The sequence below is a fragment of the Loxodonta africana genome, chromosome 1 (genome assembly GCF_030014295.1).
Source record: "Loxodonta africana isolate mLoxAfr1 chromosome 1, mLoxAfr1.hap2, whole genome shotgun sequence".
In the NCBI taxonomy this organism is placed as follows: domain Eukaryota; kingdom Metazoa; phylum Chordata; class Mammalia; order Proboscidea; family Elephantidae; genus Loxodonta; species Loxodonta africana.
The window spans coordinates 14136480-14163575 of NC_087342.1; the positions used below are offsets into that span (position 1 = coordinate 14136480).

General features: G+C 51.2%; 1 protein-coding gene and 1 long non-coding RNA gene across 2 annotated transcripts in view; one reads left to right on the top strand and one right to left on the bottom strand.

Annotated features, from left to right (window-relative positions):
- Window positions 1-1318: 1318 nt before the first annotated feature.
- LOC135232444 (uncharacterized) lies at window positions 1319-8744 on the top strand. The gene is made up of 3 exons (XR_010323035.1): window positions 1319-1760; window positions 3078-4273; window positions 8417-8744. It is a non-coding gene; the product is annotated as an uncharacterized LOC135232444 (long non-coding RNA).
- Window positions 3684-27096, bottom strand: part of ADCY5 (adenylate cyclase 5) — a 177349-nt gene continuing 153936 nt past the window's right edge. Inside the window, exons 15-21 of the mRNA XM_003412959.4 lie at window positions 23475-23650; window positions 20039-20068; window positions 19021-19153; window positions 11305-11568; window positions 9908-10112; window positions 6158-6282; window positions 3684-3812 (exon numbers count right to left, since the gene is read on the bottom strand). Of these exons, the coding sequence (XP_003413007.2) occupies window positions 3684-3812; window positions 6158-6282; window positions 9908-10112; window positions 11305-11568; window positions 19021-19153; window positions 20039-20068; window positions 23475-23650 (1062 nt within the window). The remainder of the gene's footprint in view (window positions 3813-6157; window positions 6283-9907; window positions 10113-11304; window positions 11569-19020; window positions 19154-20038; window positions 20069-23474; window positions 23651-27096) is intronic.

Here is a 27096-nt window from a genome sequence, read left to right on the forward strand (position 1 = left end):
AACTGTGGACAATCCATTTCTGTTGTTTAAAGCCATTCACTTTGTACTCCTTTGTTATGGCAGCCCTAGGAAATGAATGCACAGCCCCATCCTAGTTCTACCGAGCCAGATTCCTGGGAGTGGGACCGGAGAAGGTGTATTTTAAGTTCTTCAGTGACTCTGATCGCTGTGATTTGAAATTGACTCCATGGCAATGGGTGGTGGCTCTCATGATTACCCAGATCTGGGATCCACAGTTCTAGAAGGAAAATCTTGCTAATAAGGTGCCTGAAAATGTGCCTTCCTACCTATCTGGGTGTCTGACTAGAGTCTCTGAGAGACCTCTGTATCCTTCCAATAAACCCATCTTGTTTGCTCTTAATGGCGTCTGCTACTTGCAACCTAAGAGTCTTAACTAACATGCTTCCTTTGGTGTGCCTCTTACAGTTTATCTAGACAAAACAAATTGTTTTGCTCTGGGTCCTCAGAGTGTCCTTTAGATGTCTCTCTTTCACCCATCTCCTTTGTGCTTAAATTGCGTCTGGCTGTCTCTTCCACTAGACCAGGTTTTGAGAGGGGGAGGCTAGAAGGAGAGAGTTGTGTGATCTTATCAGAATCTTCAGGTGTCTTTCAAACTACCAACCGTCCTCCAACCCGCCCCGCCCCTGCCCCACAGCCTGTTCCTGCGTACCTCGCTAAGAGGAACCAGTTCATGTTCGCTCCCTTGCAGCATGGCACCTTGTACATACTAGGCACGCAGCAAACTCATGTCAACTGAAGGGGTATGGCATGGAATACTAGTGAAGCAGATTAGCAATCTACTATCTTGGTTACCACTTGGTTAGCCACCTACTATCCTCTGAATGGAAACTCTGGTGGTGTAGTGGTTAAGTGCTATGGCTGCTAACCAAAGGGTCAGCAGTTCGAATCCGCCAGGTGCTCCTTGGAAGCTCGGTGGAGCAGTTCTACTCTGTCCTAAAGGGTCGCTATGAGTCGGAATCGACTCGACGGCACTGGGTTTGGTTTGGTTTGGTTATCCTCTGAATGGGCTTGGGGTGTAGGATTCTCAGCTGATAAAATAGACAAGACTCCACCCAACCGTCTCATCATTGCGCTGGTAATGAAGTTGGTCTAAATCTCTGCCAAAGTGTCTGTGATTGCCACAAACACAGCACGCTAGGATGGGAAATCTGGGGGCCAGAGCCTCAAAGACTCGTTTTTTTAAAGGATAGAAAGCCTCTCCCTGCAGACAGCACAGATGGGACAGTGCCCCCGTGTGGTCTGGATGACTGTGTGCTCGGCACTCTGTCTCCCTCTGGGGCTCCTTTCCAGCACCTCGCCAAAGGTGAGCACTGTTCTTAGGGCTTGGACCAGGCCCCCCGGCCCATGCCACAAATCAAATCAGGACACATGACCAGTGAAAGTGTTTAATAGTTAAATTATTTAAATAGACTTTTCAATTTCCATGGGAAATCATAATCGTATCCATTTTTGCAAGAGCAGGAATAAAAAGAGTGCACACCCCTTAGAGGGAATGAAGAACTAGCACTGCACACTGTCAACAGTCACTGCTGGGATGACCAACGGGGAACACGGATGAACTCGGCACACACCCTGTACTCAGGCTGGAAGCAAAAGGCAAAGCCAACACCACTGGCGGATATGAAAGGCAGGGAACTGGACGGCAACACTCAGAGAAAAGCCAGCCCCTCGCAAGGGATGCAGAGGAACTCAAAGGATGAGCCGCGGAAGCACGGACGGCCTCAGCTTGGCAGTTTCCGGTTTGTATGCATTGCTTCTCAGAGCCGTGTTCAAGCTGGGTGGGAGGTGGTGTGTGGGAGGGGAGTGTGGCGTTAGTGCGCCGTGAGAGTGGGAGGTGGGCATCGAAGTAACGTCTCAGCAGCTGCCACGTAGCTGCCACCTCACCTCCTCAAGCTCTTGTTGGAGGTGAGAATAACTGTGCCCTGAGAAGCAATGAGAAGACCTGGCACAGGCCCCAGGGGTTTTGCTTGGATAGACCTCTATGTTAGTATATCATTTTCCAAGTGCCTCCCTCACGTCTTAGAAAAAATAGATTTCATTTTCACGGTGTTTTTAACTGCTCCCTCTCCAAAACAGGAACATTAGACTAAACAAAATGTCTGCTGGCTTTGGCCCATGGACTGTGAAGCTGGGCTCTACCATTCATTCCTTTGGCCTGGCTGGCAGGCGGAAGCCAAGGCCTCCGCGGTCTCTGAGCCCTCAGGTGCATGTTGCATCCCCGGGGCTGAGGGATCATTTCCAGAGACAGCCACCTGCATCTCGGCCAACTGAGAAAGCTGGCAGAGCTAGGCTTCCGCCAGAGCCCACCCGCCCAGCAAAGGGTCCGGAGCATCCCTGGACTCTCCAGTGGGCAGGAGCTGCCTCTCTCTAGGCAGCAAACACCTGACACTTCCAGGGAGTGACAGGTGCAGGTGGCCATACCGCCTGCACAGGTTGGGGCTGCTTCCCTTGGTTGCCTGAGATGGGAAAGAAACTATTTGGTTTTCTCTTCTCGTTCCATTTTGCATTTTACTTATAGGAAGTGGTGTGTGTGTGTGTGTGTGTGTGTGTTAGAGAGAGAGATGGGGCGATGTGTCTCTGCATCTTCCTATTTAATCTGAATGTGCAGGAACCCCAGACAGACACACCCCCAGCCCTGGCTCTACCTGGACAAAACGAAAACTGCCAAGTCTGAAGCGAGGGAAGCAGGCGTCCTGGGTGAGACCAGTTCACGGCATAAACACACGCACTCATAAACACACGCACTCATACGCCAGCACGTACACCCACATACATACAGTACAAACGAGCAAATGCCCCGCTGTGCACAGCTGTTTTCTAATATAGAGAATTTACAAAATATAGAATTTGGTATATCTGTTAGATCTCCAAGGTTTTCAATAATACAAAATAAAAAATACAAAAAAGACAAGTTGGGGTCCCCACCCCACCCCCAGTGGCATCCTGCTGAAGTGTTCCTCGTTGGCTTGTGTGTCTCTTACACGCATACAACTAGCATAGTCTAAAGAAGGGCACAGACCACTTGTTTGATTTAATAAATATTTTCTTTTTCTCAGAACCACTACTCTGCTCTTGCCTCCCCCTTGCAATTCGTTCCGCTTCCCTCAAAGGGACGCTGTGCATGCGAAGTGTGGAGGACTGTGACCAGGGCTACAGTCTTTCCAAAGACAGCATGGAGCATGGCTCTCGGCCTCTGCCTGAATTGTAAAGACTCACTCAGAAAAGCAGACCCCTCGGCCCTGAGGTACCCCCAGGCCAGAGCTGTGCTGCCTACCCACCCTTCTGGGGCTTAGGCCCTGCCCTCAGCCCATTCCTGGGTGCTGGACTGCACCACACCAAGAAATGCTCCAGCGGCTCCTTCCCACCATGCAGCAGCACCCGTTAGAAAACTCAAGAGTCAGCCCCAGGCCTAGCAGAGTCTTCTACAGAGGGAAACATCTTTGGTCAGCTTGGTGCTTGCAGGACGTTGGCATCCGGGGCCTGTGACGGAGGCTGCTGCCCATCGGCAAGGGCAGCAGCTGCTTCTGGAGTCAAAGTGGAAAATCTCACCAGCGTGGCCACATGGGCTGGCACGCAGGCATCCCACCTGTCCGCCCGGCACACAAAGAGGCCGTTTCTGTTTCTCTGGAGGCCAGGCTGCCTGGCACCATTGCTGGCATCTGCTAACTGAGCGGGGGCCCTCCATTGAGGAAGTAGGTCATCATCTCGCCTTTGCCCTTGACCTTGACCACACCCCGGCACTCCAGCTGGTATGTGTTGGCAGCCAGCACCTGGTACATGTCTGTGGTGACCTAAGGAGGTAAAAGAGGAGAGAGGATGGACCACAGGTGACCTGAGCCGTGGATCTGCGCTCAGGGTGGAGCCGCCCTCTGACAGCTCAACCCTGCCATTGCCCTTGACACTGGGTTGGAGAGCAGCCCCTTCACTTCGGGGGCTTCTAGGGTCTGACAGCCCCTCATCTATGGAAGCGCTAGTTAGAAAGGAGAATGATGACAGCTATGCCAGGCACTGTGACAAGCACCTCACGTGTTATTTCAGCACTACTCAAAGTGTGGTCTGTGGACCGACACAGGCTATGCGCTGTCTGTCACCAGCCCACAATAAGACAGGTACAGAAATTTACAGTATGGGCTTAGAAACCGTTACGGCAATCTGACATGCCACAACACACAAGTAGGAATCAGAGTATTTTACAAAACGATCCCTTCATGCCAGATTCGAAGTATTTTTTACAACTGGCATTTCATCACAGGTAAGTTTTGGGTAAAAAAAAAAAAAAAAGTTCTTTTTTTCTTTTTTTAAGTTTTGGGAGCCACTGCTTCACTCACCTTCTCTTTCTAAGGGAGAAGCGCTGTGGTTATTCTCTGGCTTGGCCAGTCTAATCACTTGCCTGAGGTTATGCAGCTAATGGCAGAGCCCGGATTCATTGCAGATCATGCTGCCTGTCTCTGCTTTAGCTTTTAGAACAAAGACTAGAACTCACGGGTGGCTCTGTCCCTGGGTGGTACAAATGGTTAACACACTCAGCTGCTGAGTCCACCTGGAGGCACCTCGGAAGAAAGGCCTGGCAATCTACCTCTGAAAAATCAGCACTGAAAACCCTATGGAGCACAGACAGTTCTACTCTGACACACGGGGCCTCTGTGAGTCAGAATCGACTCAAAGGCAACGAGTTTTGGTTCTTGCAGGCTAAAGGAGAGAAGCAAGACAGACAGACACCTCACAAGAGAATCCAGGAATCATTTCTGAGCACAGTCAGGGCTCCCCCTGCCCCAGTCACCTCCCCCCCACACCCCTGATACATGCCCTGATGCTGCCTGCATCAGGGGCCAGGGAGGAAGAGGAGTGGGAATTGTAGTGAGCTACTGTGAGGGGGCCTGGCTCTGAGCTGTGTTTTGTGCATGGTGACACCCTGGGCAAATATGAGGTGCTGGGTTATTGCGGGGTGCTAACAGGTCCCTTGCAGCTGTCCAAGGCTGAATTCATGGGCGGGATTGGGAATCCAAGCACACCCCTCTCTCTCCCATCTTTCCTCAGGACCCTCAGTTTCCATCTTGCCACCCTTCTCCTGCACAGGGACAGAGGTGGGAAAGGCACCCCCCACAGCACCCACAAGGCAGCCAGCCTAGGTCGGCCTAACCAGGGCCATGCTTGGGATCAGGCCCCTTTGTGCAGAGGTGCCCCAGGGGAGAGAAGTTAAGGGACATTTAAACACTGTCAGTGTGAACAGGAAACCGCAGTGAAGCAGTGGTTAAGAGCTACAGCTGATAACCAAAAGGTCGGCAGTTTGAATCCACCAGGTGCTCCTTGGAAACCCTATGGGGCAGTTTACTCTGTCCTGTGGGGTCGCTATGAGTCAGAATAATTTGTAAAGTTTTAGTTTGGACAGAGGGCCTTAAAAACAGCATAGTTAGCACTTGGGGAAAAGTGAAGGCAGGGAAGCTATGTGACCATCCCACGGCCTCACAGGGAAGGTGGGGACATGTGGGGAGCACAGGACTAGAGCCTAGCCCCAGGCCCTGTCCATTGCCAGACTGGCACAAAAAAAAAAAAGCAAGGAAGGCCTGAGGAAAAAAGTGGCTGAAGAGCGGCAAGCCTGGAAATCACAAGCATCAGCCGGAAAGGATGGAGAGAAGAGCAAGGTCTCTGGGTCTCTGGCCAGGCATCTTTGCTGCTGGGGCTGCTGGAGGCACTGTCCCAGGGACCAGCAGCCTGGTCTGGCTCACCCGGAAAAGAGCCCCTTGAACCAGGCCCCTGAGTGCGGGGGGCTCCGTTGGGTTAAGACCCTGATCGCTGCAGGTGTCTGTGTCCTTCAGGTGCTTGGGTTGGGACAAGGGCTGAGGCTCTCCAATAGCACTCCAGGCTTGAGATCAGTAGCCAGGCTCCCCTCCCCCACAATTCTTTGTCTTGCCCAGTTAGAGGGCTTTTGCACCAGGCTGAGGATCTGTCCAAGGTACTGAAGGCCTGGAACACAAATGTGTTCTCTAAGCTTCCAAGACATTATTGCCAACTGCCCTACCACCCTCGAATCTGCTGCAGAAATTCTGACTGGGAACCGTGGTGGCCTGCCCTGACACCCTCTTAGCATTAGAGGCCCCTCGTGTGGGTGAGGTGGTGACGACACTCCTGCACTCACCTGGATGCGGTCAGGCACACCGGTGCTGTCCATGCGGCTGGCCACATTCACCGTATTGCCCCAGATGTCGTACTGAGGCTTGCGAGCCCCGATCACCCCAGCCACCACAGGGCCGATGTTGAGCCCTGCAGGGGACAGAAGTCAGCCACGTGCATCAGGGTCAAGACCAACTCTCACCTGGCTGGCTCTATCACCCCTCCATCGACACTGGAGTTTCTCCCTCTGGCTCCTGCAAACAATCAGGGTCTCCAGGCTTGAGGCCATGCCTAACCCTACAGTCTCCTGCTTCTGTCCTATCAATGCTCACTAAGACGCAGAACAGAATTTCAGATTCTCATGGACTCAAGACTTTCTGGAGCCATGGAAGCTCAATAACCCCCTGAAACTATTTCCCTGAGATAATCTATAAAGCTTAAACCAAAAATATCCCCTGAAGTCTTCTTAAAACCAAACAATACCTTACCTTAACAAATAAAGAAGGTCTGCTTTGGGCTTTATGCTCTTTTAAGATCTATACTATATGGGATCAAATTGACAACAGCAACTAGAAAGATTAGATAGGAACCTCGGGAGCAGTGAGTTTGTTACTGGAGGAGGAACAACTCAAGGAAGCAGGATGAGAATGGTTGCACAACTCGACAAGTGTAATCAATGTCACTGAATTGTACATGTAAAAATTGTCGAATTGGTGTATGTTTTGCTGTGTATATTCTCAAAACAACAACAAAATTAATTTTTTTTTTTAACATGCTTGCTAAGTCCAATGCTCACTGCTCCTGTTTTCACCTCGTCAGTGCTCAGCTGCTGCAAGTCCATCTCCATGACTCAGCTGCCCTCTTCTTGGGCTCCCATGACCTCTTGCATAATCCAATTTTCTTAATCATCTCTTTCTCTTGCGGTAGCATTTACGTTTTCACCATCACCTCAGACTCAGCATACCAGAACTCGCCATTTTCTTCTTCCTCCCTCCTCCCTTTCTCTCAGCAGCCCACGCTTCTCATTCTTAGAACCTATTTTCTAACCCATCTTCCTGCTCTTAGTCTCTTCTCACTCCAAGTAGTCCCCCACTCTGGGCCTCCGCTAGGGCAGGGGACACTCGATGAGCGAGCTCTGGGAAGCAGCACCACCCTTCCACACAGGCTTGCTATCCCTTCCCAGCACTTCTGCTCTACCCTGTCCATTCGTCACCCGAGGTAACACTGAGTAATCCTGCCTCTGAGCCTTTGCTGTGCTCTTTTCCCACCCGAAGAGCCCTCCCTCCTATCTCCCAGCTGAATGCTGCCCTAACGCATCTGGCTCCAGCTGACGTGCTCTGGATGTTTTCTGCCCTGTCTCCAACCCCAGGACACGCCTCCAATTACATAAATGTCACTCTCACATTGGCTCTTACTAAGCCTCATTGTTGCTCAACTGCTTCTTGGGTGTGAGAGGTAGGACTACAGACGCAGGAGAACCTCCAAAATAAGTCCCTCGGGGCCACTCAATCAGTTAGCCATGCTGCCAGTCCTCAAGTCTTCCCTCCGTGATCACTCTCTTTGGTCTTATCAAGCCAAATGCTATAACCAGGCTGTAATGTCCACTGACCAGACTGAGCTCTCTGAATGGCTTCTAGTTCCCAAAGTCACGGCCTCCAATGCAGACATTCCCGAGTATGGATGAAGAGAGCTGCCAGACAGGGCTCCAGACCGCCAGCTGCCTGGCTACTTATCTACCTATGGATAGCTTCTACCACTCAATCCCCAGGCTTGGTCCAAAAATTACATACCAGGAGAAGAATACCAATCAAACATAGGTGAAAAAAGGGTGAAAGAAAAATAAGAATGGGAACATTACATAAAACCAGAAATGTTGGCTACAGGTTAGCTAAAGCAGACCCCCGACTGGCTTGTCTACGCTTTCCAGCAGCCGATGCAAAATGCAAACTGATCAAGTCCACAAAGCTCCATGCCCGTGGACTAAACAAGCCAACTTGTTCTGAGAAAGCCCAATTCCTGACACTCAAGCCAGAAAGAAATGCCTCCTGAGGACATTAATGATCACAACATCGGTTTCTAGTAATCCGACATTTCAGTTTAATGTGCTAATTTTGAGAACTGATATACTAGAGTCTTTGTTGATGAATTACTGCTATATTTTTCTTAAAAATCAAAAATCTGAATCATTTATGGCTTCCAACATACCCAGAGAGTTAGTAATACATTAGAATTTTGAATAGAACAAAGGTCTGCTCTTTCCGAAAATGTTCTTCTTTACCTCCAGAATCCTCAAGAGAAGAAGAAAACACCGAACAAAGCAGTTACTATTACAAAAACAATGTAAGGACAAAAAGAACTGCAAAAATACCTTGAACTTTACAGAACGACAAATTCAGCGCTGTAATTCTGAAACCATCTCGTGTATGCAGTAGGATGGAGCAAATGAGTGAGTACGTGGATGTATATGGGCTTTCTTTGTACTATGCTTTCAAAGCCCTGGTGGCGCACTGGATAAGAGCTCAGGGGCTAACCAACAGGTCAGCAGTTTGAATCCACCAGCCGCTCCTTGGAAATCCTACTCTGTTCTATAGGGCTCCTGTGAGTTGGATCGACTCGATGGCAATGGGTTTATGCTTTCAACTCTTCTGCAGGCTTAACTTGCCAATAAAAGTTAGGGTAATAAAACAATAAAATTATATATATATATATATATATATATATATACACTTTTTGAGCAAGTAGAATATGACCCTGTTTTGAAACTGACCCAGAGCCTCTGCTCAGAATCCCCCTCTCCACGAAGACCCTGAGGATGGTGGAGCCACTGCTCTGCACCAGCCCTCCCTGTGCCCCACGGACACCATGCAAGTGTCTCCCCTCAAAGCTGTCAAACAAGAGCAGAGGCATTTGACAAAGAAGTCCAGGGAAGAGATGAGTAGACTTCTTCCCACATCCCCATCATTTCTGTCCCCCATTAGTGTAGCTAAGAAAAGCTCTTTCAGCAGCTAGAAGATTTTGTTCACACACACAAAGGAAGCACTTGGAACTCAACGATAACCTCATTGACCCATTTTGCTTTCTAAGACTACACTCCTCGAAAAAGTTAAACACCATTTCAGTGTCCACTTTTCACCATTATTTTCTCTTCATGTTTAGTTTTTTTCAAATCATATTTCATTTTATTAATCTTATTTTGCTAACAATGTTGTAGACTATGTCCAATAGTCTTATAAATGTGCAAATTTAACACTTTATAACATGTTTATGAATTTATTACTTAAAATACACTATTTAACTTTACTCCCTCTCATTTTTGTGGACTGAATTTGGAACACTTTTAAATAACATAACTGCTATTAAGTTAATATAACTGGAAAAAAATGGTGCTGTCATTCTGCTGTGAGTGGCAGCCACCAAAAGGCCAGGTGCCCATGGCACGCAGCATCTTCCACAAAGCCTTCAGAGCAGGTGCAGCCATGTTTCCACCAGGCCTTCCTGACGAGTGGGCCGGGATGGAGCTCAGAAAGAGGGTGTCCTGCTGATGTCACCCACGTGCAACCATGCAGGAGGCATCACCAGTCCCAGGACGATTCTGCTATCAGTGATCGGTACCCCCCCACCCCAAATCTGGACAGAGGAACGCACTATAATGTTGGCCTCTGCTGCCACTAGGAGTAAGCCTTCCCATCTTCTGCCACTGGACCAGGATGGCAGATGTAGGAAGGAGTAGGGGACCCCCTATAAGCACTTAGTGCTCCCCAGAGCCCAGCCTCACCGATCTTCATCTGGAAGTTGTTGAAGGAGTGCTCGTTGATGTACTTCATTTGGTCCATCAGCTTCATGGCGAAGTCAGCCAGAGCCTTGATGTGGGTCCTGCCCACCTTGTCATAGGTGGAATCATTGAGGCCCGAGGCAGCCATGTAGGTACTGCCGATGGTCTTGATCTTTTCCAGCTGCCTGAACCGATCCTCGCTGATGATCTGGACAGAATGAGGCCAAGCCTGGTCATCCCCAAGTCTGGAGCACTGATGTCCCCAGGTAGGGAAGAGGGTGGCTGGGGAAGGGCCACAGCAGTCTTTCATGACCCGCCCCTCTTCACACATTCAGGGGCCCATCTCCACCATCACCTCCTGTGACGCCCCCAATGCTCCTCACAGAGCAAGGCCTCCTTCCAGCCCCACTCGTCCACGGTCTAGTGACCATGGGCTACCTGCCCTCCCCATACCAAGAGCCCCTGTAGCAAGGTCACTTGGGTCCTTTGCCCCAACAGGGGCTGGATGGCCACCTCCCTCCTTGCTGGCTCATGCCCCCATCTCACCCAGGGAAACCTTCTCATCTTTGCTCAGTAGGACGCCCAACTCCTATCTCTAGACCCTGCGAGAAGCCTCAGAACCATTTCAGCCAACCCCAGTTACCCCGCTGCCCCAGGGGTCTTGTCAGCTGTTTCTGACACTGTTGGGTCCCAGCTCCCTCACTCTCTCCTCCCGGTGCTCCATGCCCCAGACCCTATATTCCCACTAGGGTTGCCCTTCTCATACTCTCCACCCTCTCTTCTCCCTGAACACTTAGTGAGCTCCCAGGGTGGAGATGCCCTATTCAGTTCCATACCCCCAGGGCCTGGCACACACTAGGCGCTCAGAGTTAACAAGCACATGAAGAAGTCTTTTTTTCTGCCTCTGCTGCTCAGGACCTTGCTTGCATCTTTGTCCTGCCTCCTCCCTTAGCTTGGAAACTACACCTTCCTTTGACTCTCTCAAAGCCCTGGGCACAGACACTGACAATGTTTCCCAGGCCCTGGGGCGCTGTCCAGCCCTGGAAGGCACAAGAGGAAAGGTGGGCAATGGGGTTGGTGTTGACGAGCCAGCCAGGCAGGGTGCCAATGGAGCAGTTGAGGAGAACAGACCTCAAATTCAAATAGCCTGGGCTGAAATCCCAGCTCTGCCACTGACTGGCTGTGACCTTTGGCAAGACACATAACCTCCGTGGACCTCAATTTCCTCTTCTATAAGGTGATGATGGGAAAGGGAATTGTATGCAAGGTGCCTGCTACGGAGCCTGGGACCAGTCAGGGCCCCAACATTACAGCAACAGCCATCATTGTCATATCTTCACCCCTCTACCCCCACCCCAGTCCAGCTCTCCAGGGAGCATGGCGGACCCCCATGCCCGCACCTCGTCGAAGTCTGCAATGATCTCGTTGAGCAGCCGCAGGCACTCAACTCCCTCGTTGTTGGCCTCCAGCTCCACGTAGAACTCGGAGAAGTTGGCGATGGAGGCGAACATGACGGCCACGCACTCACATGACTGGTAGTAGAGCTCGTCGTTCCGGCGCTCGCGGGCCAGGAAGTGGGCAGCCACGTCCTTGGGCAGGATGTTGTGCAGCAGCCGCCGGTTATATGCCTGTAGCTCCTCCATCTCCTCCTTCTCCTCTGTAGCCTGGAGCAGAGGACCAGGTCAGAGAGAGAGGCTGGGAGGAGGCTGAGGGACAGCGCTACTTAGAGAAAAACACCTCAATTTGCTCAAATGGCAACGGGTGCCTAGGATTCCAGCACATGCCCAGCTTTCTATCCTCCTCTCTAGATCGTTCTCTACTTCCAGGTCTTCTGTAAAGAGGGGCTGTTACTTTGAAAATCAAAAAGAGAGGATATTAGAGACTACATCAGCCTGAGACCAGAAGAACTAGATGGTGCCCGACTACAGGCAATGACTGCCCTGACAGGGAACACAACAGAGAACCCCTGAGGGAGCAGAGAGAGCAGTGGGATGCCGACCCCCAAATTCACATAACAAGACTGGACTTACTGGTCTGACTGAGACTAGAAGGACCCTGGTGGTCCTGGTCCCCAGGCCTCCTGTTAGCCCAAGACAGAAACCATTCCCAAAGCCAACTCTTCAGACAGGGATTGGACTGGACAATGGGATAGAAAATGATACTGGTGAGCAATGAGCTTCTTGGGTCAAGTAGACACATGAGGCTATGTTGGCATCTCCTGTCTGGAGGGGAAAGGGGATCAGAAGCTGGCCGAATGGACACGAAAAGAGAGAGTGGAGGGGAGGAATGTGCTGTCTCATTAGAAGGAGAATAATTAGGAGTATATAGCAAGTTGTATATAAATTTTTGTACGAAAGACTGACTTGATTTGTAAACTTTCACTTAAAGCACAATTAAAAAAAACCGATATTCGGTTTGCTTACTTTGGACACATTATCAGGAAAGACATCATGTTTGGTAAAGTAGAGGTTCAGTGAAAAGGAAGGAAACCTTCCATGAGATGAATTGACACAATAACTGCAACAATATACTCAAACATACCAATGATCATGAAAATGGCGCAGGACCAGACGACAGTTAGTTCTGCTATACGTAAGCTCGCTCTGAGTCAGAGCTGACTTGATAGCAACCACCAACAACTGTTCCCTTGCCTGCCTCTTGGAAAGTGATGCATTTGAGGGTGTTCATCTTGAAGGATGATAAAGAACTCATAGGGTTACTATGAGTCGGAATCGACTCGATGGCAATGGGTTTACGAGTTTATCTTGAAGGAGAGAATCCCTGGGGAGAAACAGGTCCCAAAGAAGAAGCTTTAAAGATTCTGTCTGCCCAAGACTAGAACTGGGCAGTAGATTAAAGGGATGGTCCAAAAACCACTTCCAATAGCCCTCCAGCTGCCCAAGTATACCTCTGATTTTCATTTTTCTCTTACTGTCAGTAGATGCAATCAGAAAAGCAGTCTGAGGAGCATTACCTGAACTGACTGGCCCCACAGGGGAAAACCACGCAAAGCCCTGAGAAGTCTCCCTGGTTCCCATCAGAGCAGACTGGCTCCACAGCTGAACACAGCCAGGTGGGGCCAGGAGGTGCAGGTGCTGCGAGGAGGGGGGCTGGGGTATCACCCGGACACTGGCTCTTCCCCAGTTTGGACTCTGGGACTGGGCAGTCTGTGGTCACTCTCCCTCCAGGTTCAAGGGATGGCGTGGAGCCCTCGGGTCAAGAAGCCAGGAGGGACATAAAGGGATGGAAGGGGAGAGATGGTGATGCCGCCTGACCAAAGCATTGGAGGTATGCAGGGGATTACAGGGCAGCGTCTGCTGGCTTCCGCACCCTCAGTGGCAAACAAATAGGCCCCAGGACCACTTAAGCCAGGAGCGACTGCATTAGTCAAGTAGGCAGGACAAGGATCGTTTAAAAGATCTAGCCAGCTGGCTTGGGCCTTTTCTAACTAAATGTGGAGGTCTTTCTACTTGGCTGAAACTAGAATCTCTGACAGGGCCAGGACTACTGCTCAGGGCCGAGCTCTCCCTGTGGGTGCTGCCTGCCTGAGGGAAGGAGCTGGTGTACCCACCCAAGGCTGCTGACATGGGGCCAGCAGGAGGAAGAGCAAACTGCCCACGGCTCAGGGCCTCACCTCACCCCTGAGAGGTAAGAGGGTCCTTGATGGCACCGCTCACAGCCCGTCACTCCTGATGCCCTGGGAAACGTCACTAGGAGGGGAGGACTGGAGTTTTGCCAGAAGAAGCTCCTAGACCCTGCAGGGACCCCGCCTTCCATCAGCCACCTTCAGATGTTGAGTGGGTCCAGTTGGCAGGTGCTACCTTCCTGCCCTGGCCTTTCAGCCCAGGAACCTTTGCTCTTGTGAGGTGGGATGCTCTGAACAACCCGCTCCCAGTAAATAAGGGCTACCTCCTTCTAGCTCTTGAACAGGTGGCCCAGAGGGAGAATCCCTATTCTTCTCCTTGATGGCTGCCCCCATAGAGGAGTGCCAGCAACTGGTCCATCTGCCTCTGACAGTCCTGCTCCTCTTGCCTGCTGAGACCACATGCCTGCATTCCAGGAAGCCTCAGATGCGCTCAGCTACCTCTCAGAATGCGCCTTTGATCAGCCCAGCAGGTGGCACAAATGTTTCTGTGCTCCTCCCAGAGAGCATCTGCCCAAGTGTCAGGCAGAGTGGAGGTGGAAGCTGGGGGCAGGGGCAGGATGCTGGGAGCTGAGCTATTACTAGAAAAGTAGCTCCTCATGCAGGAGCTTGGGGGAAAGCAGGAGCTTGGGGAAAGCTAAGCTAAGGTCCTCAGGCGTCCCCACCTCCCCACCAGCACCCCCGCCCCCCAGGGTCCTGCAAGCAGCATCACTACAGGTCTAACCGCAAAGCAGACTGTGGGCAAAATGCGGTGGGCCAGACCTGCTTTCAAGTTTTTGTTTGTATTTATTTGATGTTGTTTCCCCTCTCCCAAAGGCCCAGGGGAAGATGGGAGGTAGAGGGAAGTGCTAGCACAGCCGCCTGTCATGGAGCTTCAGTGGAGAGAGGGTGACACAGGTTAGCAGGTAGAGACAACTCACTTCCGCCTTCACACACACACACACACACGCTCAAGCACATACACAGGCTCTTATGGAATGACTTGTATCTGCCCCCCTCCAAGTGTGTATTGAAATTCTAACCCCTGTATCTGTAAATATGACCCTGTTTGGAAACAGGGGGGTTCTTTTGTTATGTTAATGAGGTCATACCAGTGTAGGGTGGGTCCTGGACCTAATCACTTCTGAGTTATACAAAGAGCAGATTAGACACAGACACACTCAGGGAAGAGGAAGACAGATGATGGAGACAGGTGCATCTATAAGCTACCGGAACCTAAAATAGACAAGGTGGGGCTGTCCCCTAGACCCACGCCCTGAATTCAGATTTTAGCCTCCTGAACTATGAGAAAATAAATTTCTGTTCTTTAAAGCCACCCACTTATGGTATTCTGTTATAGCAGTACTAGGTAACTAAGAAACAGGCCTTCCTTGTTTTCAAAATGTGTGTGGGGGGCGGTCACCTCCCTATCGGCTTCCCCTCCCCCTTCTTTCCCTGCAGAGTTGTTAGTGCCTGAGGAAGCGCAGCAATGAGGGGAGGGGTGCCACAGGTGGGGTGCCCAGCATGCGAAGAAGCAGGGTGGGAAGAGGGGGAGAGGTGATGGTGGGTGGAGAAGGCACTGGAGTGGTTTGGAGATGGGTTCCATTGAGCAAATAAGTTAACTGAGCCTATAAATGAATATACTAAAGATAACGGGAGCTGGATTTCTCACTGCTGGAGAGGATATTCACAAACGTGGAAGGGGAAAGGCCAGAAAGAAGCCTGAGGTGTTGGTTGGGTATTGGAAGTATCGGTATGAACTCAAGGTTTTTAAATATTATATGCACAGATAGATACAGAAGTAGCACCGATCAGGCTCCTGAAGTTGTCCTGATGTGGGAGATTGGATTATTGGCAGGACTGTGGAGAGCAACACACATTCAAAGAGACCCGGTCAGCCGCCATCTTTAAGTGGGGCACCGCTGCCTGTTTCCTACTCGGGTCAAAATCTGATGTGCTAGAGATTTGGTTGCTATGCAGTGCATACGCTGCCCTGGTTTCCATCGGCCGGGACTGAGCCACTTAGAACCTGTTTGAAGCCCTGCCTTGTTTCTGTTGGCCATGACTGAACCACTTAGAACCCTGGTACACATGTATTTATATATATGTTCATGTATACTTCCGAATGTTTCCTAGCTTTTTCCATGGAGAGGACCTAGAATGGTGAGCACATCGAACTCTCAGATCTTAGGTGCTAAGAACCATTCTTCAATAAAATGAATCTCAGCTCTTTCAGGAAATCACTGATTCCTGGCCTGCAGCAGGAAAAGTATATGATGAGCCTGAGACATCTTCTTCTGCCAGGAAGTAAGAGAATGCTCAAAGAATGATGGAGACATGTCAGAGGACACAGATGCCAACTGGAAAACAGTCACACTGGCCAAATCTAGGACAATTTGAGTATTAAAACCAGTAATGACAGTAGCAGACCATAACCCACTGAATTAAATAGGTGTCCCTGAGTCCACCCTAACGGAGATGAATGAATGAGAGAGAAGGGAGAGCTCTTCCTTATAGTAGAATGCCACCTAACAAATGTAGAGGGAATGGTGGAAATAAATTATCACGATTCGCAGCCTTCTAGTGGGAGCTGATACAGGCAGGAGTCATCAGAGGATGCTTGTTGGTGGGTGCAAGTTTCTTGAAGATCCAGGATATTGGGTGATACAGAAATGTCTTTCCACAAAATGCTAATCAGAGAAAAGGGGGAAATGGTGACATGACAGTGGAGAAATCTGGAAGATGCCTACTTAACCAGGTGATTGATGTTACTGGCGCCAGTGGTGGGATGGTGTCAACCCGGTAAGCACGGTGCAACCTCCCAGTGAGAGTGGTATACTGAGAAGTGCACAGCATTATTTCCCTGCTTTTCCTCCAAGAAGGCATGGCCAGAGTCTGGATGTGGGAAACATCGAATGGAGACGGGATGAGGGTCACAGAATAATGACCTTTAAGATCGTTAAGGACATGAGAGACACGGAAAGACTGAGGAACTGTTCCAGACTGAAAAGACAGATGAGACACGACAGCTAAATGCAAAGAGTACTCCTGAAAAGTCTGGACCAGAACTGGGATAGCTGTCAACATTTGAACGGGGTCTATAGGCTGGATAGCAGTGTTGTCCAATGTCGATTTCCTGACTTGGAGGTTGTGTGGGGGTGATCTAAGTGGTGGCCTTGCTTTTGAAGGTAAACATTGGAGGATTTAGAGGTGAAAGGGCATCATGTCAAAAAATATATGTGGAGAGACAGAGTGACAGAGCAAATGTGGAAAAATGTTAAAAGGTGGATAATCTGGGTGAAAGGACTGCTGTAGTTCTTTATATTGTTTGTTATGGAGTGAACTGTGTCCCCACCCCCACCCCCCCCAAAAATGCATGCTTTAAATTCTAACTCCTATACTGGTAGTTACAATCCCATCTGAGAATGAGTTTTCTTTGTTACATTAATGGGGCAGTATTAATATAGGGTGTGTTTTAAGTCATTCTCTTGAATCTGCTCATGAAAGAGCAGATTAAGCAAGCAAGCAAGCAGAGATGGGAGAAGATAGCTGCCACGCCACATGAAGATTGCCAAGGAACCAAGAAACAGAAGCTGAGAAGAGACAAGGACCTTCCCCCAGAGCCCACAGAGAGAGAAAGCCTTCCCCTAGAGCCAGTGCCCTAAACTCAAATGTCTAGCTTCCTGAACTGTAAGAAAATACATTTCTGTTAAAGTCACCCACTTGTAGTATTTCTGTTATAGCAGAACTAGATACCTAAGACACTGTTCTTGTAACTTTTCTGTGGGTTTATTTTAAAAAAATACAAATAAAAAGGGATTTGTGAGAGGAATTCCATATGGAAAGCATGTGGCAATCTCCCTGGTCCCCCCAACCTCAGGGCACCCCCGACTGAACGCTTCAGAGCTCAAGCCCTCCCAGACTCCATGAAAGCCCAGAACAGAGAGATGACCAGATGGCCCATCTTCACTGGGCATCCAGTGAAAAGCCCAGGCCCTCTTGCCTTAGGCTGAAGACTTCAACCTCAAAGTTAATAAGAAATTCCAATGGAAGAGGTCTAAGCAAGTTGCAGATGAGCTGGAGAAATGGTTTGGAGGTAGGGACCAGGCCAAGAGAGGCCAAGAGTCCAGGGTAAACTATACCTTACAAGGGGTTCCAAAACCCACTGCTGTCAAGTGGATTCCAACTCATAGCCACACTATAGGACAGAGTAGAACTGCCCCTTAGAGTTTTCAAGGCCCGGGCTGGTGGATTTGAACTGCTGACCTTTTGGTTAGCAGCCAAGCTCTTAACCACTGTGGTTGGCCTAGAATAAAAGGTGTGGACCCTGCAGGCCAGCCCACATCTAAGACCGGGGTTTCTCATCCCAAGTGCCCTTGGGTGCTAAGTATCATTCTCCAATAAAAAGAGTCAGTGATTTCTCCTGGATCTTCTGAGGTGGTCCAGCAGGTAACCAAGGGGGTGGTGCTACATGGAGCACCCTATGTGTGGGCCCACAGGCAGGTCTTCCTCAAGGTGGACACGATAGGCCCAGGGCACACGGCCTGGTGGGCAGGCTATAGCCTCTACTGTCTCCACCCAGCATAGATCCCCAGCTGCCCACCTCGAGGCACCCATCGCCTCTGCCACTGCCCTGCCCCTGGGCACCTTGCACCAAGGCCAGGGCACAGCCGCCTGGCAGGGCTTCCTGTGGACAGTGTTTGATGGTCATTCATTCCATCCTGAGGAGTCTCCAAGCCCAGTTCTGGTCACATCAAGCTCTGCTCAGAAGGCCCTGGTGTCAGCTCCCGCCTCCTGTGCAAAGTTCCTGCCCCCAAGGTCTCTGCACACCGTTACTGTCACCCTCACTTCTCACCTCCTGCCGTTCTTCCCCCCCCCACCCGTGCCCACCACATGGCCCTGCTTGTCAACACACACAAGTGCTCAGCATTTGCTGACTTAAAAAGTATACCTCCTGGTAATCAGAATTGTACCATAATTGCATCAAAATGTGATGTATCTCTAAAAGTAAATTAAAATTTTATTTTCTGAAAAAAAAATATATATACGCATATATATAACTCCTGGGCCCATCAAGGAGCCCTGGTGACACAGTGGGTAAGAGCTCAGGCTGCTAATCAAAAGGTTGGCGGTTCGAATCCACCAGCCACTCTTTGGAAACCCTACAGGGCAGTTCTATCTGTCCTATAGGATGGATCACTGTGAGGTGTAATTGACAGTAATGTTTTTTTTTTTTTTTCCAGGCCCATCTAAGTCCCAGGATTGTTAAGTATGGGCTTGTCTGGAATGGCTTCTGGGGTTTCGCCTCTTAGTTCCAGAGAGCAAGAGCAGATACTCTGGGAAACGGGGCCCCAGTCGGCTCGAATGAGGCCTGAGCAGGGCACCTGGGACTAAAGCCCACCCAACCCAGGCAGAAGAGCTCGCTTGCCCTCTCCTGGGTGCCGTGAAGTGTGGGTCCCTCCCCTACCCCAGTTCCAGCCCCAAGGCCACCCACCTGCAGTTTCCAGAGGAAGTCCAGGCGAGCAGTGGACTCCACCTGCTGAGCGTGCAGGTACAGGGCCAGCACGAAGACTGAGATGATGATGGGGGTCACCACCTTCAGCGCCACCTTGGTCGCGTGCTCAGGGCTACAAGTGGGAAGCAGATCTGAGACTGCCCTGGCATCTCAGGTCAGCCCCCAAGTATCCAACCCAACCAAGCCTTTCTTCTCTCTCCCAGTATAGCTTCCTCTCCTTACCCTCCTGCTCAAAATTTGCCTGAGGTATGCTTCCTCCAGGAAGCCCTCCTGGCTGGTGGTCCATCTCAGCCCCTGCCCACACCTGTATAATCTCCCTGATGGTCACATCAGAGGACAAATGTGGCCCTCCTAAAAGGCAGCGTGCACACCCCAGGTCTTTCTCAATGGACAAGACAGCAGTAGAGGGCACAGTAATAGGTGCCAGGCAAGCCATACTGACCCTGTCACTGGGCAAACTTGGGCAAGTCTCTTAACCTCTCTGAACCTTAGTTTCCTTGTCTGTGAAATGGAATAACAACACCCACAACCTAAGATCATGGGAAGAATTAAAAATGCTGTGTACAAAGTGCTCAGCACGATACCCAACAAACAACAGGCCTCCGAAAATGGTAGCTGTTATTGTCTAACTATATTTCTGTTGCCATTATTAATAAATACTCTTAATAAAAGCAGCCATTCTGAATCCTGAGCCCTGCACCAGAAAAGAGCCCCAAACCCTTGGATGCTGTCTCGTAAGCTCCTGCCCAGGCAGCAGCCCTGCATCCCAAGCCCATGGATCATCTTGGGGTGGTGATGATTAGAAAAGAAAAGAAGCCTATTTTCCCCAACTAGGACCCAATGGTACCCCGGGAGGGGAGGGTCTCCTTGCCTGCTCCAGCCTCCTCCTTCACTGCCACGTTGTCACAAAGGCCCCCTCCCCACCTGGGCTCTGGCTGCTCCATGCTGAGGGCAGGGAGGGCGGTACATGGAACTTGGAGGAAGAGCGTCAACTCACCACTGGGAGGTCCCGTTGTTGTTCAGATCTCTGTGAACAGAAGGTTGAGAAGGCTGTTCAGAGCCACTTTTCTGTACAAGTCAGCCTCCGAGCCCCTCACTGCCTCACGCCCCACTCTGCTGCCCACCTGACACCCCACTCTGCTGCCTCCATGCCCCACTGCTGCCCCCCACATCTGCTCTCCTGTCCCCCACGCTCTGCTTTACTGTCCCCCACATGCTCTGCTGCCCTCTGCCCTGCTCTGATGCCCCCTGCCCCATTCTGATGCCCCCTACACCCTGCTCTGATTTTCCCTGCCCCTCTCTGATGCCCCCTTCCCTGCTGATGTCCCCCGCCCCCTCTGATGCCCCCTCCCCTGCTCTGATGCCCCCGCCCCTCTCTGATGCCCCTCCCCTGCTCTGATGTCCCCCGCCCCCTCTGATGCCCCCTGCCCTGCTCTGATGTCCCCTGCCCCACTCTCCTGCCCTCCATGCCCCACTCTGCTACCCGCTGCCCTGCTCCAATACCCTCCACACCCGGCTCTGTTGCCTCCCATCCTCTTCTACTACCCCTCCCCGCTCTGCTGCCTCCGCCCTGTCTGCTGCCCCCACTGCTGTTGTTCTTCCCTCTCTCCTCCGCCCCCAGGTCTGTGGACTTTCAGCTGTTTTCAGGGAAGAACGGGAGGCTCACAGGCAGCCCCAGCCCTGGCCAGCATCTGGTCACCGTGACCACAAATCCCCCAGGGACTCTGGGTACATCCCCTGGGCCTGCCCCTGCCCTGCTCTCTAATGCCAGCAACAGGAAGTGAGAAACACTAGTCTGTGCCATCCAGCATGGTGGCCACTAGTCACATGTGGCCATTGAGCCTGTGAAATGCAGTCCATCCTAACTGAGATGCGCTGTCAGTATAAATTACACACCAGGTTTTGAAGAATTAGTGTGAAAAATGATGAATGGTAAAGGGGTGCTTCTTACACCAAAGACATAAAATATCTCATGAAAAATTCTGGTATTGATTTCATGTTAAAATAATATTTTAGATATACTGGTTAGATCACATTAAAATTAATTGGGCCTATGTCCTGCCTTGAGCCAGGCACCTTGACATGCATTATTCCTTTTCCTCATTCATCCTCACAGCAACCCAGCGGAGTAGGCAGGGCCGCCACAGAAGGCTGGCTAGTCTGTGCACTGCTCAAAGGGGAGGGGATGGTGCACAACGGCTCCTGATCCTGGTGACGAGAGGGAGCTGAGTTCCACCAGACTGTGTCTGCCAGTGAAGGGGCACCTTTTCCTCACAAAGAGGCAGGACAATCTCCTCACAAGCCTGTGCCTGCGGAGCTACCTCTGCTCAGGCTTCTAGAATGTGTGAAATTACACATGTGACTTGCATTATATATCCATCAGACAGCACTGCTCTAGACCCAAACCAGGGTCTCCCAGCCCACAAACGAGCTCCATTCTTTGCAGCCAAATTAGAAAGTGGGAGAGGACAGGCTGGGGGTGGGAGGAGCAGTCAGAAAGAGAAGGCAAAATTCACCAATCCAACAGCCAACAGGTGGAAACAACCTGAGTGCCCATCAACAGATGAATGGAGCAACAAAATGTGGTACAATCAACGGAATATTACTCAGCCATAAGGGGAAGCAAGGTCCTGATGCATGCTATGACATGGACGAAACTGGAAAACATTACGGTGAGTGAAATAAGCCAGACACAGAAGGACAAATAGTGTATTATTCCACTTATGTGAAAGGAAGCCCTGGTGGCGCAATGATTAAAGAGCTTGGTTGCTAACCAGAAGGTTGGCAGTTCAAATCCATCAGCCTTGGAAACTCTATGGGGCAGTTCTACTGTATCCCACAGGGTCGCTATGAGTCCGAATCAACTCCACGGCAATGGGTTTTTTCCGGGTTATATGAAATACCTACAGTAGGCAAATGCATAAAGACAGAAAGGAGTCTAGGGGTTACCGGAGGCTGGGGGGAGGAAGGCTAGGAGTTATTGCTTAATGGGGACAAGTTTCTCCTTAGGGTGATGAAAAAGTGTTGGAAACAGATGGTGGTGAAGGCCGCACGACAACTGAACGTAAATAATGTCACTGCATTGCACACTTGACAATGGTCAAAATGGCAAATTTTATGCTATATATATTTTACCAGAATAAAATAATAATTAAAAAAAAATTCACCACCCTAGACCCGATCTAGGATAGAAAGCCCCGGACCCCCTCCAGAGGGGCTGCAGCCGGCACCACTCTCTGTGGCAGCCTCCCCAGTCACCGGCCCACAGCTCACGCAACTGCCAGGCCCTCCTGGAATCTGACTGAGCGCCTTCACTCCACCTGGTGTGTGTCTTGTGCGTGTGCGCGGGGCAGTGGTGATTGGAAGAAAAGGGTACTTCATATCAGATGCTTTATAAGCACTTCCTACTATGAGACCTGTTATTCCCATCTTACTAGGAAACACAGTGAGGTTCAGAAAGATAACCACATGTGTGAACCAGGCTGACACTCAAACTCAACTCAGCTCAAAGCCAGAGCTCCTTCCTCTCCCGAGCCACCTCCTTTGGAAATCTGACAGCCCAGATTGCACCCGCACGCCCGCTGCCTCCTGGCTGTGTGACCTATCCTCTCTCTGAGCCTCAGTGTTTTGGGGTCGAGTGGAGACCCACGGATGCTGCTATCCGGTGGCTTGGCGTGAATTAGAAGAAGGCTTCCTGGGCAGAGGTAGCTCCGCAGGCGCAGGCTTGTGAGGAGACTGCTCTGCCTCTTTGTAAGGAAAAAGTGCCCCTTCACTGGCAGACACAGCCTGGTGGAGTTCAGGTCCCTCTCGTCACCAGGACCAGGAGCCCTTGTGCACCATCCCCTTTGAGCAGTGCACAGACTAGCGAGCCTTCTGTGGCAGCCCTGCCTACTCCGCTGGGTTGCTGTGAGGATGAACAGGGAAAAAGAATACTGTATGTAAAGTGCCTGGTTCGAGGCAGGACACAGAGCTCGCAATCCACAGAGTTTGTTTCATTGCTCTCAGCCCTCCCACCTGCCATTCAGCTCTGTTGAACTCGACCCCTCTCTCTGGGCCTGAGTTGCTACAGGCAGTTGGAATTAGGTGCAAATAGCCCCTCAGAGGCTGCTCTGACAAGTAAGGGATAACTCACTGAGGCCAGAGGTCAGGAGCCAGTAGGAAACTGGAGGCAGAGGGCCGTGAGGACCGGCTGTCTGGAGTCCCTCCTGCCCTGTGGCCACTCCCACCACAGGGGAAAGGAAGGACGGAGGGAAAGGAACCAGACACTGCCGGGCCTGGGGATGTCAGAGCACAGCATTGCTCAGAGCTGGGGAGGAAAAGGACACTCCCCTCCCAAGTCCGCTGCAGCCTCAGGACCAGGAGCCTCCCGCCCTTCCACCTTCCCGAGGTGCCCAAGACTCAGTGGCCGGAGGCGTGAGGGAGGTGCCGCGTACATGGCGTTGGCGGTGACCAGCAGGTCCGCATTGTCAAACAGCGTGACGCCAGGCACCTCGACGACGAGCACGTAGATGAGCTCGATGGCGAGCATGAGCACCAGCTTCCCGATGCAGCTCATCTGCAGGAACACGGAGCAGGCCAGCATGCTGAGCACCACGCTGTAGGTGAAGTACTGTGGAGAAAGGAGGTGGTGTCAGCTCCCAGGCCCCTCCCCAGGCCCCACCCACCCCAGCATCCTTCCACCCTGAGAGGGTCTCAGGTGCAGGTAGGACACTGGGCTGCTGAGGGGCCCAGGGATGCCTCTGCTGATGCCAACTTGCCAACAGATATGATGACATGTGGAGAGCCCTGGTTGGGAACCAGGACACGGGGCTCCAGTCTGAGTTTGGCCAGGACCCGGCAGTATACGCCCATGGTTAGCACCGGGCTCCAGGCTCAGGCAGACCTGGGTTTCATCCCTGGTCCACTATGGACTAGTTGTGTGACTTGGGCTCTTTACACAGCCTCTCTAAGCCTCAGTTTCCCCACCTGCAAAATGGCAATAACAGTCCCCATCTCAAGGGCTCACTGTGACAATTACGTAAGATAAAGCCACTGGGCGCAGTACCTGGCACCCTCAATCACTTTGGGGTGCAAAAGTCCCCAGGCTCTGATCTGCAATTCTGAAACCTGAAAAGCTGAAAAGCGTTTCCTTAACTCACGTGGTGGCGCCACCTGAGTTGACTTTGTTTAGCGGCAACACCTGTCCTAAGTGATGGGACCCATCAGCCTTCTTTGTCCTGCTCCCTGTGACTCTATACATTTTGCTGCAGAAATATTATTGTGTTTCCTTATCAGGTGCTGCCTCAGGCTCCACTGGGAGTGTGGGGTCACTTTAAAATGTGAAAATTCTGAAGTCCATAATGTATCCAGCCTCAAAGATTTCAGATGAGGGGTTCTGGCCCTGTACCATCTATGTTGGAGGCGTCCCCTCTGATCTCTAGCCTTAATTCCCTCCTCAGACAACTGAGGGGCCAGACTAGGTGATCTCAGTGGTCTCCTTCCATGCTGTCATCTTCTGACATTATCCTAGACACGTCAGGCTCTATTATTTTGTCTTTTCTTTTAAATTTAGCACTTATCATTTCTGAATCAGGCACTGGGCATCTTATTATTCACTGCCTCTGCCTTGGGCTAGGGGCCAAATGATGCCAGCAGTGGGCAGGGAGGGGAGGTGGCATGGTTGAACCTTCTGCCTCCCTAGGCCCTTAGGGGCCAAGACAGGGACTGCCCAAGGGGCTCCTGGTGATTGGATGGGGATTGAGAAGCAGCCTCAAGTCACCATTAGCAGCAGGGCAGAGGAGAAAACAGGGAGGTGGGCTCACTTAATTCAGCCCCAGGTCCCCAGCTACTTGTCCTTGGGAGATGGGGAGGGGACTCTGGGAGCCACCTGGATCCCCATTCAGATCCTGGGCCCAGACAACCAGCAGGCGAAGGCTTAATGCTGGGGTCCCCAGGGGCTCAGGGTCTGAGAAGAGCTGCTGAAACAGGAACAACACAAGGGGGTGCTGGGCCAGCTCAAGAGCTCAGGGGCCTGGCAGTGGCTGGCCTGATGAAGGCCGAAGGCTGGGACCAACCACCTAGAAAATGGGGAGCCAGAATAGGCTCTGCCATTCCACCTCCCCTCAATGCACTCCTCAGATTCTTCTGTGGAGTGACCACCGGGGGCAAAAACTGCCTCTGCTTTTCAGCAAACAGGCTTCAGGAGCCACTCTTGTGGGCTTTTGGTCAGATGTGAGAGGAAACAGAGCCTGGGGAGTGGTGGGTGGGTGTGTGGAAGGCCAGGGACCTGCTGCTCAGGTTGTCTGTGGAGCTCGGTCGCCTGGAGGAGAGGGGACCCCAGGAACAGGCAGGAGGAGAAGCACTTGTTAGTGAGAAGCAGGGGAGCCCTGCTGCCCACTGAGCTCTCTCTATAACAGGGAGACGGATGGGGTTTCTCCCAGGGGAGGGGGCGGGAAGCCAGTGCTGTGGCTGTCCACGGTACCCCACGACTGAAGTCCTGACCCTTGCTGTGGGCCATGGGCTCTTTGGGAATTGTACGAAAGCATGGGCCCTCTCCCCGGAAAGGGCACACATACCCGGAGACTGCCACCATCTATGGGTTTCACCTGAGCCCCCAGACATTTACCCATCAACAGACACTCCCCCATCCGGGTAAGACTGTCACAGGGGCAGTGGTGTATCTAGGGCATTGCCATGCGCCACTGAGAAGTCTCTATTAACCTGGTCCGGCCCAACATCCTTCCTCAAGCACAGTAATATGTTAATTGAAAGATTAACAAGCTTGACTTGTATTTTTGAGCTGATATTATGGTAAAGCTATCTAAAAGAGGGGTGTCAGATGTTTGGACATGACTCAATTTCAGTGCTCGTCATAGGCGCCATTTTCTGTCAGTATACCACTGGCTGTACTGGATTAATAGAAACTGCTCAGTGGCGCCACATGGAGCCCTGGTGGTGCAGTGGTTAAGTGCTATGGTTGCTAACCAAAAGGTGAGCAGTTCAAATCCACCAGCTGCTCCTTGGAAACCCTACGGGGTAGTTCTACTCTGTCGTATAGGGTCACTATGGTCGGAATCGACTTGACGGCGTACAACAACAGTAGTGCCACATGCCCAGGGCCGGTGCTGTATCAGCCATGCTGTAGTTACGCCTCTGCTGGGCTGCCGGGGTGCAGGGACCTGGGGGTGTGGGAAGAGCCAGCAGCATGGAGCAGATGCCCTGGGTGGGAAGCCGGGCCCTACTGCTCCCCAGGACACACAGCAACATGAATGAAGCCCTTTGCATACCACAGGTGTTTAAAACATACCCTTCTCCAATTAAGGGTCCTGGGGGTTATTTTTTAAACCCAAAAGTCTGTAAGTACGAGGTTTCTTTTTGGAGAGATGAAAATCTAATACAATTAGATGATGGTGATGGGTACATACCCTGTGAATATACTAAAAACGACTGACTTATACACTTTATAAACAGGTGACCTTTACGGTAGTACTGATTTGGGGCTGGGTTCCCTTTGCTCCCTTTTCTCTGACCCTAACAGCCCTGGGGGACACAGGCAGGTTCTCTAGAGGCACCCAAGCAGGGTGCTGCTGCAGAAGCTGAGGGTCCAGAAACAGCTTTGCCTGGGTTAAGACTGCCTCTGGACCCAGATGACCTGGGTGTGAGCTCTGGCTCTGCTGCTGTGTGACCTCGGGCAAGTTACTTAACCTCTCTGTGCCTACTTCTTCATCTGTATAAAGGAGATAATAACAATACCTATGTCATGGGGTTGTTCTGAGAGTTAAATGAGTAAATATACGGAAAGCACTCAGTACAGTGCTTGGCACATGGTAAGCAGTATATAAACAATAGCTATATTATTATTATTTTATTATTATATTGAGGAGGCTGGGCCTTGTTCTCATTTCCCATAATGTTTTGCATGCGAGTGAGAAGATTGGAGGAATAGTGTCTGGAATGGTAGTGAGCTTGTGGGCCCGTGAGTTGCCCCTCAGTGTGTCAGGGTAGCCCAGGGAAGAGTGGGGGGTGGGTGAGCCTCAGCCGTGGGCAAGAGGGTGTCCATCTGCACTGTCAGCCCAT